The sequence below is a fragment of the Meriones unguiculatus genome, chromosome 16, assembly GCF_030254825.1.
Source record: "Meriones unguiculatus strain TT.TT164.6M chromosome 16, Bangor_MerUng_6.1, whole genome shotgun sequence".
NCBI lineage: Eukaryota > Metazoa > Chordata > Mammalia > Rodentia > Muridae > Meriones > Meriones unguiculatus.
This window is the reverse complement of record NC_083363.1, coordinates 48,543,862-48,558,624: the sequence shown is the minus strand read 5'-3', so window position 1 is coordinate 48,558,624 and position 14,763 is coordinate 48,543,862. Positions and strand designations below refer to the sequence as shown.

The following is a 14,763-nucleotide window of genomic DNA, read 5'->3' as shown; positions in this document are numbered from 1 at the left end:
ATTAAACTGCATTTTCTTCTTTACGGACTTGGCTGTCAGGCGTATTTATCCCGATCTCCCCTCCACCCCCTTTGCAGGAACGAGTCTTTGGGAACGTGGTCCACCCAGGGATGTAAAACTGTGCTTACCGATGCATCCCATACGAAATGCTTATGTGATCGGCTCTCTACCTTCGCCATTTTGGCTCAGCAACCTAGAGAAATAGTAAGTAACAAAGGGAAAACACGGCTTTAATGCAAAGGCAGGGACACTGTGGCCAGGGAACTGCATTTCAAAGGGGGAAATAGAAGAGGGTGCAGGGTGGCAAACCCGGGTTCTCCTCAGCTACAGTGGCTTGGTGAAATGAATTCCAGCTGGTGTGCGATAACTAAATTCTATTCAATTTTATGTCTTATAACTTGGCATTTCTGCAGTATAGTTTTGAAGATGTGCCCTGATATTGCTGATATTCTGCAAACTTTCAAATAAAAATAATTGCCAACTCAACGTTTATTTTCAAGCTGGAAGGCTGTTCTGGGGAAATTTGTGACAATGCTGTTAGGAGTAGAATGAAGACCCCAGACACTAGTGCTGAACACATTGCATATCTGCATTGGATATTTTCAGTACAGGTTTTCTGAGGGTGTCCTTGGATACATGTGTATTTTTAAATCAAATTAAGTTTTCATGGAGACATGGTTGTTTGGAACTGTAAAATCATTCCTTAAAAGTATGTAAATTTTTTTTAAGAAAAGAAATAGTTTCTGAAAGAGAGAGCTGCACAGAACAGTCCAAAAGAAAGATAATGTTCTCACCAAATGTATTTTGAAAAAAATTTTACTGGAAATTGAAATAATTACAAATAAATATTCTGATAAATGTGACTTTCTGCCTAAATCTGGCCTAAAAAGTATCACTCCTTTTACTTACTTTGATGATACAAGCATGTTATAATTTGATACAGATTTTGTGACACACTTAATCTTACAACATATTGCTTCAAACTTGCACTATAAAAATTATGAAAACCAGCTGATTTCATTAATTATGGTCATGCTACTGTCTAAGAAGCCATTTGGCTCAGTGGATGTTTATACTATTTATACATGTTTTTAAAGGTGTAAGCTTATCTTTCAAGGTCATGGTTTTAGGGACTGATACTATCACTATGCAAATTATCTCCACATACTTTGTTCATAGAAAAAGATATTTGAAGCTCTTAAGGATAGCATCCTATTTTCTTCTGTATAAAACACAAGTAACATTTAATGTGAGAATACTTGACTCAGAACAAAGTTGTCAAAAGTCAGAAAGTTTCCATTTTTTCAGTAACTGTGTACCATATTTGGGTAACATAATGATTTCTAAATAGGAGCAGCAAGATAAATCTTACCAAGAATCATATGGCAAAATAACAAAACTGTATTTAGTAGAAAAAATAAAACCTTGCTGCTTCAGATGTCACTGTAAATTTTAACTTATGAATGAGGACCAAGTTGTAGCTTGGGGTCTTTTTAGAAAACTTTAAGTAAGTAATGGGCTGTAATCAAGCATTTTCAACTCTAAAGACTTTATTACTTCACAGTGTGAGAGAAGGGGAGCTTGAATTAGTCATTTTAGTGCTTGAGAATGCACGAACTGAGTGTTCTGTGGTTAATTATCTGGTAACTATAACAACTATTTATGCTATTCTTGAGTGATCGCTGAGTTTCTCCGAGTCTAGAATTTATTTTTATTCGCTTAAAATTTCTCTTTCTTCTCCTTTGCCCCTAACTTACAGGTCATGGAATCCTCTGGCACCCCTTCCGTTACCCTAATAGTAGGCAGCGGCCTCTCCTGCCTGGCCTTGATCACTCTCGCCGTTGTCTATGCAGTGCTATGGAGGTATGTAATTAAGGGTTGACTTGAGATAGAGCTAAAGCAGTGGATGCAACCACTAATGTCCACTGTCTTGGTCACGTATGGGGAGCAGTTTTTTATAACAGAATGAGAACTTCTGCGATAGAACTGGGACGCATGAACCGTACCTACCTGGTTTTCTTCCCTCTATCTGCCTGGGGCAGAAATAATAAACAAAACACACACACACACTTTTCTTCTAGATCACGTGATGACAGATGGAGACAAGTTCTTCACACATAAACACAACTCTACGCCAAATGTTTCTTCTCTGTGTGAACACTTTCTGTCAGTTGCTGTAGAACCTCAGAACTTAATTGGTGCAAAGTCCTCACTTCGGGGATAGGATATCAAGTTCTCAGGGCCAAACATGCTTTCAGTATGTCCTGCACGATGAATAAAGCCTTCTCTGGTGCTAAAGGCATTAACAAATTTCCAAAGTTCTCTACGAAAGGTCACTTACTTCAGTGTTTGCCATGAGTCAGATTTTGATGAGTTTGATAAAAGAACATCATAAAAAACATGAAGAGGAAATGTTGGAAAAAATTTTTGTTCTCCCCATATTTTAAAACACATCTATTTAATAGCCTGTGGAAATTTACTAGTTTTCTAGGTACTTTCTTTGACTTTTCTTAGGATACTAGTAAGAATTGGGCCTTTGAGATTTGGTATGTCTACTTACACATTGACAGTGTGTATATGTATCCTATGGCCAAATGTTTTAATGTATTTTATAATCATTGTAATTGTTAAGGTGGTCTAAAATGCATTATTATATAAATATGCAAATAATTGCTTATTGTTTCCTGAATATTTGATATATTTAAAATTGCAAAAGTTGATGTGCCTACCTCAAAGGCCTTTATATTTAGTTAGGGTTTTATGAAGTCAGCAGAAAAATTAAAAATCAATTGCTATTTAATAAGAAATGTATTTATTTAGATTAACATTGACATTTAAATAAAACATTACTGTCCATTATGGCTTTCTCTCTTTTGAAAGAATGAATTGTGAAAGACATTTAAATTGTCAAAGGTATTAAGATGTTTCATGCTTTGTGAAAAAAGAAAATGTGTGTACATTTTGGCCCAGGTACACAACAGAAGGTCTGCATCTCTGTAGTAATACTGTCCAACAGGGAAACACTTACAGAGTGGCCACAATGATACACTAAGAGAGGAAATTTTAAAAAATGCTTGATGTAGGCATAACACTGTGGACAACAGAATCGGTATGTTGAAGACTCAGTCAAACTGTTGTTCTATAACAACACACAGAAAAGCTTGGAAGAATATAGTTTCCCAAATTGCATGAATGAAATATCTTTTTTAATGAAGGAATTGTTTAAGATATTAGATAATCATGATAACATCATAATTCATAAGCATTGGAGCCTGTAGAAGTAAATTCCATTTTCAGTCATTTCTATTCAGATACCTATTCTGCCTTCTGTTACACCCCTCCTCCCACACCCGCCCTTCTCTCTCTCCCTCCCGCTGTTCCTCTTTCTCTCTTTACACACACACACACACACACACACACACACACACACACACACACACACCTAGAATAGCCAGGGTCAGCATATGATATATTTGTCATCCACACGGAGTTTCCTAAAATTCAGAAAATTCAGGATAGCCACTTACTACAACAGAATTCTAGGAATTTCTGAAAATCATTAAAGAATCTAACAAAACCTTTCCTGAAGTTGAGAATTACAAAAGGGAGTACCGAGAAACAGCACAAATCTGGATTCCTAAGAAATAAGTGGTCATCTCCTTATTGTCTATCCACAGGAAAATTGAAATAATAATTACAACTTGAAAGAACTATCAAGACTCATGGATCTTATAGCATGATTCAAAGTACTTTATAAACACCAAATACACCCTAAAACATTTTTTATTCAGCTGTAAGCATGTTGGGATCCTCCTGACTTTTTCCTAATGAAAATATTTAGGATTAATGTATTTCTAGTGATTTCTAAAGTGTATTAACATATAAGTTACTTTATAGATAACATGCTATTTTAGAATGTTTAGATGTTCCATGTAGTTATTAAAAATATTCCATAAAAATTGACAGAGCTGGAAGAGTAGTTTGGTGGCACTGCTTGTCTTTCATGTGATACTCTTCCATTCAATTCTCAGAGATATTGCTGTCTTTGCCATTAACACTATGGGTTATCATGATAATGTTTGTTATGATGATGATGCTTCTGATAATAATAATAATGCAGTAAGCTGCTTTCTTTCCATCTATCCATACAACTAGCAGAAATGCACTGGTACATCAAGAAGCAATTTAGCATGTCCTTTCAGTCCACTTATCGACATGAAGAGTCCACACATTTTCTTTAAAATATAGAATGTCAGACAACAATGTTGAAAGCAGTGACATTTTTTTTCCGCAATATTTAAAGCTACAATATGACTCAGTATTGTTGAGAAAAGGAAACATCTCCACAGTGTTCAGGGCAGCCAGTTGGTCTTTCATTACCTGGTCTGTTTTTTTTTTTTTTTCTACTTATAAGCAGAAAAATGTCACTGAAATGCTTTTTGATCGTGTCAAGATGTGTATTTGTACTACCATGGAAGCCATTAACATCAGAAAAGATTTATAGCCTCCATCCACAGAAAGGGAACAACATAATATTTGTTGATACCTTTAGCACCCCAGTGTGTGCTTTCTTATATGCTTAGCTATTCAGAATGCATGAGAAAGGTCCAATAACTCCTGAAGCCCGTTTTGTGCTGTCAACCTAACTCCATCCAATTTGGGCTTATTTTGTGAAGAAAAATGCTCTTACATTATGAAACCTTATTTTTGTGGTTTTGGTGTTACTGTTGTTTTGATATTGCGTTCATTTCTGGAATATGTGGTTACTGCCTGCATACTATTCAAAGATAAAATAGGGAGAGAGAAAGAAGAGATTTGTGAGATTCTGTCTTTGAAAAAGTACTTCCAGATCTTTGGCTCCTCCATAGCATTGCATGGAAAATCCTGCGATTGCTGTGGAATGAGATCCCATGTTATCCCATGTTCCATACAAATGGAACAGGCTGAAACACACAAGAAGCACATGGTTCTCTTGCAGTTATTGTCATTCAGTGATTACCACAGGGTACCGTTAAAGAAAATAACTGCTACACTTTTAGGGTAAACAGCTGGTGAAACATTTCATTCTGAACAGTTTTTGCTGTTACTTGCATTCTTGGTGCACTTCAAAATTATGTAACAAATTTTATATACACTTTTCTTGCTAAGGGTAAAACATGGCAGTCAATGAGAATGCCTCAGTCTAATGGTGAATGATAATTTGTGTTCATTTTTATTTCTAAATACTTTTGCTATTTTGTTGTTGTTGTTGTTCCGGAAAGAGATACTCAAAGACATAAGGTCTTTGCTACATAAGGTCCATTAAAAAATGCTTGAGTATTTATACTGATGTTCATGGCCTCACAAAAAGTAATACATCTTTCTAGTATAGGGAAGAGTTGCCTCAGAAACAGGGCAGGGCTTTACTGTTGGAACTGTGTTTTTAACAGTCAACGTAGATCTTATAAATGTTTATGTACATATGTAAGAAGGGGGTTACAATAATTGAAGTAGTTCCGGGACATGCCATATATCTAGACAAAAGAATGCATTGTTCTCACATATGTATAACTTACATTCTGTCAATTTTGACATTACAGAAGTCTAAATGTTTTTTGCACATATCATGTACTCTAAAATTTGGAACCTAAGAAAAATATATATGAAAAAATGGTTTGCCATTTTTTTTTTTATATGAAGTCTGGGGTCAAAGCTTTTTTTTTCTAGTTAATTCTACTAATTGCACAAAATGAAATTATATTTCTTTCTCTTGTTGACTAGGTACATCCGCTCTGAGAGGTCCATAATTCTAATTAACTTCTGCCTATCAATCATCTCATCCAATATCCTCATTCTGGTTGGACAGACTCAGACACACAATAAGGTACAGCTGTTAAGTACTCTGACTCTACTTCTGCATTTGTTTTGGAATATAGTTGGATATGGGTTTGCCTAAGTATTTATTCTAAATAATTTTTGATATATGTGATTTTACTCGCCACTTTTGTTTCTTAATTAATGCACTGCCTATTACAGTCTATGAACAATCTTTTGTTGGTTTACATCTGTAGCGCTGGAGACTGTGTAATAATTGGAACATACGTCAAGAATGACATCAAATCTGTATGTCTTCAAAGCACTGAGGGATCAAAACACATATTTTTATTTATTGTCCCAATTGTGCAGTGAGTGTTCAACCAAAATCAGACATAGTGTCTGTGTTTAGGTCTGTTTTATGAACATAACAATTACTAAAATGACTGAATCAATGAATTTACAACCGTAATATCATTAAAAATCTACATCCAAAAGGATTTATATACAATAATTACAGGATCTACAATTATGCTTAGACCTCTCAGAATGTTTTCTTTACTGAAAGCATTTTGAGAGCTAAGCAACATTATAGTTTTTTTAAGTATATATCCACTCTTTATTAGAGTGTAGAACTACAAGTCCCATTTGTAGGAATTGACCAATATATGTTTTGGTAAAGGTTCTTATTTCCTTCCTTAAATGACTGTCTTTACTATATTTCAGGAAACCAAGCCTCAAATTACTTTACCTAGGCCTCATTATTTTAGAACTAATTTCTTCTTAAAACTTGTTAGTTTAAACACAAAAATCCAATAGTTAAAATTAGAAACTGAAATGATCTTTTTAGAAACTTTTTCAATAGGTACTCATGGTACATGTATAAAAATTGTGGGTCATGTGATTATCCTGCCAGTTTTCAGCCCTAAGATTCACAATTTCTATGGAAAGACTCTATTCTGGGTCTAGATAGGACCTTATAGGTACTTTTTCCTCCTTGAGCCACAATGCTGTAGGCCAAGAAGACTCAGGGTAAAGCCACTAACCCTTAAGACAAAGCAAAACATTAAACCATTAGCCTATTAAAGCACAAACTACTTCCATGTTCTTTTGATACATCATTTTTTTTTTTTTTTGTTTCTTTTACTTCGTAAAGGGACAAAATAATAAGAGACTTATTACTAAATATGGTACATGGCCATATTAGGAGCAATGAGTGTAAATATTTAAAAAGAAGTAGACAGCAGAATGGAAAACAGAGAGAAAGGAAGAGCAAAGTGCAAGCAACCAATTAGAAATGGGAGGAGGAAAGAAGGTACCTGCAGGTGAAAGGATGAGGTGAGCATGAGTCTCAGCTGAGAAGGAGAGGGCAGTTGGAAGAAGTGAAGGAGAAGGAGACAGGGAGGAGGTGAACTCTCAGCTATCATGCCCTCTGTTCATCCGATCCTCCCCATGTGCTGGGCTTTAGATCCTCTTTCTTCACTTAGTCCCTTAGTGTAAATTCCTTAGCTGACTGTCTTTGAGCTTTCTGGGGAAAACAAGTGCTTTCCTCTAAAGCAGAGATCGTAAACTGAGTCGAAGAACTTTGAAAAACAAATCAAGCTAGAATTTGTTTGAGCTCACTTTAAAGAATTTTGTGTAAAATGCTTACTTCCCATCAGTTTTTACATCCTAAATTCTAGGGTTATGCCTCTCTTTGCACCATGAAGAACAGTGATGTTCAGTAGAGAATATGCTTTTAACGCTGTCTCATGTGTTGTAACATGAAACTATCAGTACAACTAGGAGATAGAACGTTTAATAGTGTTTATTACTAGTTACATTTCAATTGTTCAATGATGACACGTGGTTAATGACAATGAGGCTGTGATTGTGTACATCCAAATGTTAGCTATATCTAGAAACCAGAATGTTCAAAAATGAATTTAAAAAAAAACAAAAACAAAAACTCCTTCTATGTCCAGTTTGGCCTTTGCAAGTTTTTGGTGTCCTCATTTTATAAATAAAAATATCGTTTTGATATTTCCAAGTATTTTCCATGTAAGAGACGAGATAAGACAAGTCTTGCTTCTTTTTCATTTCTGATTGTGAGAAATGGCTGGTGTGTGCTTATTAAGAACTAAAGAAAAGTTTTATGTGGTATGGTTTCTCCCCGGGAAACTAACTACAGAGTAGAGTACGTGCGGTGTCGGAGCCATGGTGGGCTTGTTCCAGATTGACTATGCTAATTTCTGCTGCTAGCTATTGATGCTCATGGGGAGGCACGGACAGTAGGTGGTGGTTATTATGTGGTTTTCATCTTGTTCTGCATTAATTTTGTGTTATTGGTTCAGCATTGATGTTCTTACAAGCTTAGGACAATTCATAGTAGAGTTAAGAGGAGATTAAAATGGGAAAAAAATAAAATTTTATTCTAAGTCATTCTCAGCAATATCAGATTTCCTAGGGGGAGCAATTGTGTATGTGATACACGTTTTGAATTTAATTAAATGGGTCATATTTGATTTTATAAGTGTTTGGCATGTGAAAGTTGATACCCACCTTCCCATACACCAAGATGAAAAATATATAATTCATATAGATATGATCTATATAACTTCCAAGGACATAAAATTTTAAAAGTAAAAACATTGATTGGTGACCAACTGTGTTTCGTTTGGATTGTATGTAGGACTCCTTAGCTACTATAGACAAATTCTAATTGGTTTGATTTCTATGTTTGACTTTCCTGACAAGTTTTGACTAGTGCTTTAGTAATCTCCACTTGAAAAATGGAAACACATGAGAAAGATTCTTGATGAGCAAATTATTTGGTACTACTGTCTTGTCTACTTTGTGTGAAAACTGGCATTTGCTGCTGCTGTCCAAAATCATGCTGAAGTGTAGTCTTTTCCGACTCTCTGCTGAAATATAATTGACCTGATTATCATGCTGTGCTCTCTGCTTGCTTTTGAATTGGGATAGAAACAAGCCAAAATAGTCCACTGCTTAAGAGATGAATATATTCAATATTTAAACTATAGCTTCAATGGCTGGCAGTAAAACAAGGAATCAAATGCACTATCTTATCTCTCCTTAAAATGCTGTTGTAAATTTTAATTATAATTCACTTCATTGTATTTTGAAGCAGCTTTGCCCTTTGATCTCTTTATGCATTTAAAAACCTCAAGCAGGATATTCATGCTTCACTCAGATTTACTGGCCATGCGTTTATACCGTAAAGTAATCACGTATAATAGCATAGTTTTCAGGATTAATTTTGATGCTGTTACTTTGCAACAAGCAAGGAATATTTAAGACACAGATAAATTCAGGAACTAGTTTACTTTACCAAAATTGCTCCAAATATATTTTTGTTTTGTTCCAAAAGTCTGTGATAGCTTTAACATTCCAAAAATTCCATAGAACTCAACAGAAGGAAGCAAAGTCGGACAAAATTATTTTTGTTATTCAAAATTATTTCAATTTATTATTTGGTGGTGGTGGTTAAGTAATAACAAGGAACCAAGAATTTCAGTGTACTCTTGACAGTTCCTAGACAGCATCCCATCCTCAACCTCACTACTAGATTATAATGAAACAGCACACATACAGACAGTTATTGGACAAATGCTTGTTAACAAATCAAGAACAAAACTTGTTTGGGAGACTCAGGCAGAGCACACATCCTTTGTGCTTTTTGATACTTAGACAATAACCTATATGGGATATCCTCTGAAAGTGGACACAGCACTCTTCCATTGCAGGCTTCTGTGGCCTTTATTCAGTAAGGCTCAATCAGAAATATACCTAGTCTAATGTCTAGTAACAGAATGGTTGGGCATACAGCTGTGGCCCATTCTCTCAAAGGTCCAAGATTCAAGTTTCCAGGGGAAAATTAAATAGAATTTATTTAAAAGATAGAAATATGCAGGGCATGTTAGCTCACACCTTTCATTCCAGCACCCAGGAGGCAGAGGAAAGTGGATTAGCACTCTGTGAGCTAGAGAGCAACCTGTTGGACAAAGTGAGTTCCAGGACAGCCAGGAGTTCTCAGATCTTGTATCAACAAACAAACAAGCAAAAAATTCAAAAGTAAGGTATGACTAATACTATTCATCAATCCATATATGCTGAATATCTGTATTTTTTAACAAAGGAAATGTATTAATATATAACAATTAACGAAATACAACTCTCAATTGAGGCCAATCTTTTGCACTGAGTTTGGTGGAGAGTTATATGTTAATTGTGTATAGGTAAAACTAGACCAGAAGAGCATGCAGATGCCTCTTAGGAAGTATGGACCTTCTGCAAACAATGCAAGTTGATCCTAATGACTTGTACATTACTGGACCCCTGATGATTAAATATTAAACTATTGTATCCTATGGAAAATGACAAAATATAATAAAATAAGCTCAAGTCATTCTATCCAGAACAAAAGGTTAAAGTTTTGAAAAATATTCAAATACATGAGGGGAAATTATACAATAACTTTACTCTTAGGAGACGAGAATTCAATCAAAAGTCCTCATTGGCTAGTAAAGTGAAACAATAAACTACTTGGTATGTTTGCAACCTTCTCAATAATATTTAGGCAGGTTGATCTCATGAGTTTTTTAATGTATATAGATTTGGATTGTGTAACTAGCTATATCTTTTAATTAAAACCTGTAAAAGATACTGAAGATTGTTGTCTTAGACATTTAAACTCTACAAAGTTGCCTCTCTTTGTCTTGTGTTTATTTTATTTTTCTAAGCATGATGTGGTTTTGGTTGTGAGATTTGCCTTTAACAGCCAAGCCATCCCTACAGTTCACTTGACATTTTTTTTAATTCTTTAGTTTTTAACTGTGTGTTTAATAAAGATAGACCAAATCAGAAAATTATGGGAAATGGAAAATGCTTTTCTTTTTTCTTGTACCTTTTAAAAATGAAATTCTCCTCTGTGGCCTGGCAAGGCTGCTCCTCCCAACCCCCAGAGAGAGGTGATCAAAGAGATGGCCATTTAGTTCATGTCAGGAGACAGTCCTTGTTCCCCTTACTAGGGAACCCACTTGGAGACTGGATCTATGGGCTACATCTGAGAAGGGCTTTTAGGTCATCTCCATGCATGGTCCTTGGTTGGGGTGTCAGTCTCTGCAGGACTCCCTGAACCCAGATGTTTCAGCTCTGTCGGTCTCCTTATGAAGCCTCTGTCCTAGGAGATCTTAAGTTGTGTCAAGACTTGTTTCTCCTAATGTACTTAGGACTCGCTTTGACCATAGACACGGCTTATTCGCACCTTCAACTAGATGCAGGCTTGCGACTGCTGACGCATTTTCAGCTTCAGAGAAGAGACACTGACTAAACGCCTCACAGCTTTCATTCTGTATCCCTGAGCGCCACATAAAACACATTCCCTGCTCTTGAGTTTAATTTATCTGCATTCTGTGCTAGGAGAAATCCGCCTCTACCTAAGATGCAGGTGATTAAGAGTCTCTTCAGGGGGAAAGCCTAAGTAATCTAAATGTTTCGCTACTGGTTATCTGACCCAGAATATGGTACACAGCCCCACAGCTTAGCTTCTTGTCAAGGTTACATGACCTAGTACCTGTAACATTTTGATCCCAGAGCCCAGTGCTTGATAAGCATTCCTTGAATGTCTGCTATGATTGTGCTGGTGATAATGACAGATGCCATATGTACATCTGATTCTCTTTTGAGCTTCAGATTTCCTCTTGTCGAATTTCCTACTCACTACTCACTTCGCTGTCTGTGTCCTCATTCCACATTGACACACTTTTTAAATGTTGAGCGCCTTTTGTGTAGTCTCTAACCAATTATATATGCTAGAACTTTGAAAGTTATCCTTACTATCTCTGTCTCCCATGATACACTGCCAATACCTCATCTCTTTATCTCTGTTGAACCCTTGGTTCTCAAACTGAGCCCTGGCTCTGTCAGATACAGCTAGGGCATCATAGTATCATTTAACCCACTCTACTCCATAGCTCAATTCTTGGAACTAAATTTAATCTGACCCATGCCTATATGTACTGTCTACAAAGTGATTTTTTTTATTGTGGTAGTATGAAAGGAATGGAACATATTTTAATCAGAGTTCATATCCTCTTCTTTTTCACCAATTGATGCATTAGAAATCAGAAATATATTTAACTTAAGAGTTCTACAACTTACAAACTTGCCACAATCTTAAGCATGATTCTACTGACCTCTCCAGCTTCATTCTATTTTATTGGGTTTTATTTCATCACACTTGCTTACAGCTCACCAAAGTCAATTGACAGCTTCCTGCTCCATCCAAGAGAATTGTTCTGCCATCACAATGCCATCTACTGCTTAAAAGACTTAGTCTAGCTCATGTGCATATATACTGAATATATTCCTCTATACAGAGGGGTTGAGACTTACATATACTCATCCTTAAACCTGTTGCCAGTGTATAGTCCAGGCATTGTCAGCATATGACAAATGGTTATCAAATAAACAAATTGTGGTGGCTAATTTTAAGTGCTAACCTGAGTGGATTGAAAATGCCTGAAAGGTTAGCAAACCTTCCTTCTGATTCTGTCTGCTTGCATTCCCGGGGATGATTAGATTATGAGGGTTCTGACTTAATGAGTGTTCTACTCTACTGACTGGTACAAAATTTGAGTAGACTTCTGGAAAGTAATAGACCTGTGGAAGGTGGGCCTGAAATGAAGGAAATGGGTCAGTGGGGTTCTCTGTTGGGTGATGTATCTTTCTGTACCCATTCTATTAATTTGCTGCTCCCTTTCTGGCCTGCCTGGAAGCAAATAGCTTCACTATATGTATGCATATGTATGTCCTTCAGACACAGAGTCATGGAACCAGGAATGTGGATTGAAACCTTTAAAATCAGAGTTAAGGGAAATCTTTCCCTCTTAAGAGTTCTCACTTCAGGTGCTTCTTCATAAGGCACAAAGAGAGCTAAGACATAAATGAATTTCCATAAACCTACCATTTGTGTCTATCATGTTGAAAATGATAGTTTCACAAAGGATGAACATTTCCAACTCTGGACAGTATCTCAGATAATATGATAAAGATGCATTTCTTTGGGACCTGTTTTCTTCAAGCACCAAGTGATAGACTTATGAGGAAAATCTACTTCTTAGATTTTAGACAAAGAGATCCTAGCACCTAACAAACATGGATCTTTTTCCTTGATAACTCATAAAATCATATTTATAACCTTTCAAAATGTACCTACTTAAAATTCTTTTCCTGTAAGACTGCTCCTGCCAATAATTTCCCAAATGTGTGTTTATTATCTCTCAGATATATATGACTCTAATGGCTGAAGCAAACGCCTCTTATTTAGATTTATTAAAATCTAATTTGTTGATTGGCTTTAGCATTTGTAAAAGGATTTAAATGTAATCCTTCAGTATAATTCATTTGAGTCTATTTTGAGTTATTCTGTTACCTCTAGTAAATTCTTTAAAATTTCTCACACTAAGGAAGCAAACAGTTGGCTCATTTCTTAATTTTGCCTGTGCCTGGCATTCAAGAATGATTTTGCCCTTCAGTAGGATTTCAAAGACTTTTTGTATTCTACTGTAGCCATGTGGATGGCTCAGTTATAAATGCCCAACTTTCTTCAGAAAAAGATGGGACCACATGAAAACAGGATCAACATGAAGGATGGGTTCTAGGCAAGCACAGGTGATGCACATAGAATTGTTTGACAGATAGGTGTTACTAAAATGGTTCAGATGTCAGTAATGAACTAACTTTGAGAGACAAGAGAGCCAGTCTGGACATTCAGTGAGCGTTCCTGATTCCAGCATCAAAACAGAGAAAATTTGTCCAAGAGGAAGCACTCATTCAGCAAATGTCGGGCAGTATGCAGACAGCGGCTGCGAGTGTCAGGTTATTCTGATTACCAGCTATCCATTAGCTAGCCATTGGTCCTCAGGGAGTGGTGCAGTGTAGCAACAGCTTGCCTTCAGTCAGCAATTCTCAACTTTTGGGTAACGACTGTTTATGACCCTTTCACAGGGGCCACACATCAGTATCTTGCATATCAGACATTAAAATTCATAACAATATCAAAATTACGTTATGAAGTAGCAAGGGGGGGGGAGTCACCACAACACGAGGAATTGGATTAAAGAGTCACAGCATTAGAAAAACTGAGAACTAGTCTAGTTGGAGGGTATCCACTTCAGTCTCTATAGTCCCTGCTACTAGGAATCTCTGCTTGAGTCCTACCAACACACCCACAAAAACTTTGACCCCAAATTTACCCTGCCTACAAGATGTGCATGGATAAATATAGAGAAGATTAAGCAGAGCTTGAGGGAATGCCTGACCAATACCTGGCCCAACCAAAGACCCACCCTAGGGAAGAATGTCGGCCCCTGATACCATGAATGATACTCTGCTAAGCTTTCAGAAGAAGCCTGTTAGAGTTGTTCTCTGAGAGTCTCTACCCAGCAGTACCTCAAAACAAATGCTGAGACTCACAGCCAAACATTGGGCTATGCGTAGGGAGCTTTGTGGGAAGAAAGAGAAAAGTACCTGGAGGTGACAGGAGCACCATAAGATAAACAAGAGAGGGAACTAACCAGGGCTCATATGGGCTTGCTGAGAAGAAAGCATCAACCAAGGACCATGCATGAACTGGACCCAGGCCCCCTACAAATATGTAGTAGAAGGGCAGCTTGGGCTACATGTGGGCCCTCTAGTAAAGGAAGTGAGGACTGCATCAGACAGGTTTTCACTTGCTTGATTTTGATCACTTCCCCCTGGTGGGACTGCCTTGCCAGGCCACAGGGGAAGAGGAGATGCTCAGTCCTGAGTAACTTGATGAGCTGGGGTGGATGGGAAAGGGAGTTCCCCTTTACTGAGGAATAGCAAAAGGAAAAAAAAGAGAAAGAGGAGAAAGAGGATGGGGCTGGGAGGTGAGCAGGGATGGGGCTATAACCAGGATGTAAAGTGAATAAAAAATAAATTAAT

At 36.7% G+C, this 14,763-nt stretch overlaps 1 protein-coding gene across 4 annotated transcripts in view; it reads left to right on the top strand.

Annotated features, from left to right (window-relative positions):
• Window positions 1-14,763, top strand: part of Adgrb3 (adhesion G protein-coupled receptor B3) — a 773,277-nt gene that overhangs the window by 625,431 nt on the left and 133,083 nt on the right. For all 4 annotated transcript variants that reach the window (XM_060369803.1, XM_060369806.1, XM_060369804.1 and 1 more), the window contains 3 exons: window positions 78-204; window positions 1,760-1,863; window positions 5,761-5,863. In XM_060369803.1, the coding sequence (XP_060225786.1) occupies window positions 78-204; window positions 1,760-1,863; window positions 5,761-5,863 (334 nt within the window). The remainder of the gene's footprint in view (window positions 1-77; window positions 205-1,759; window positions 1,864-5,760; window positions 5,864-14,763) is intronic.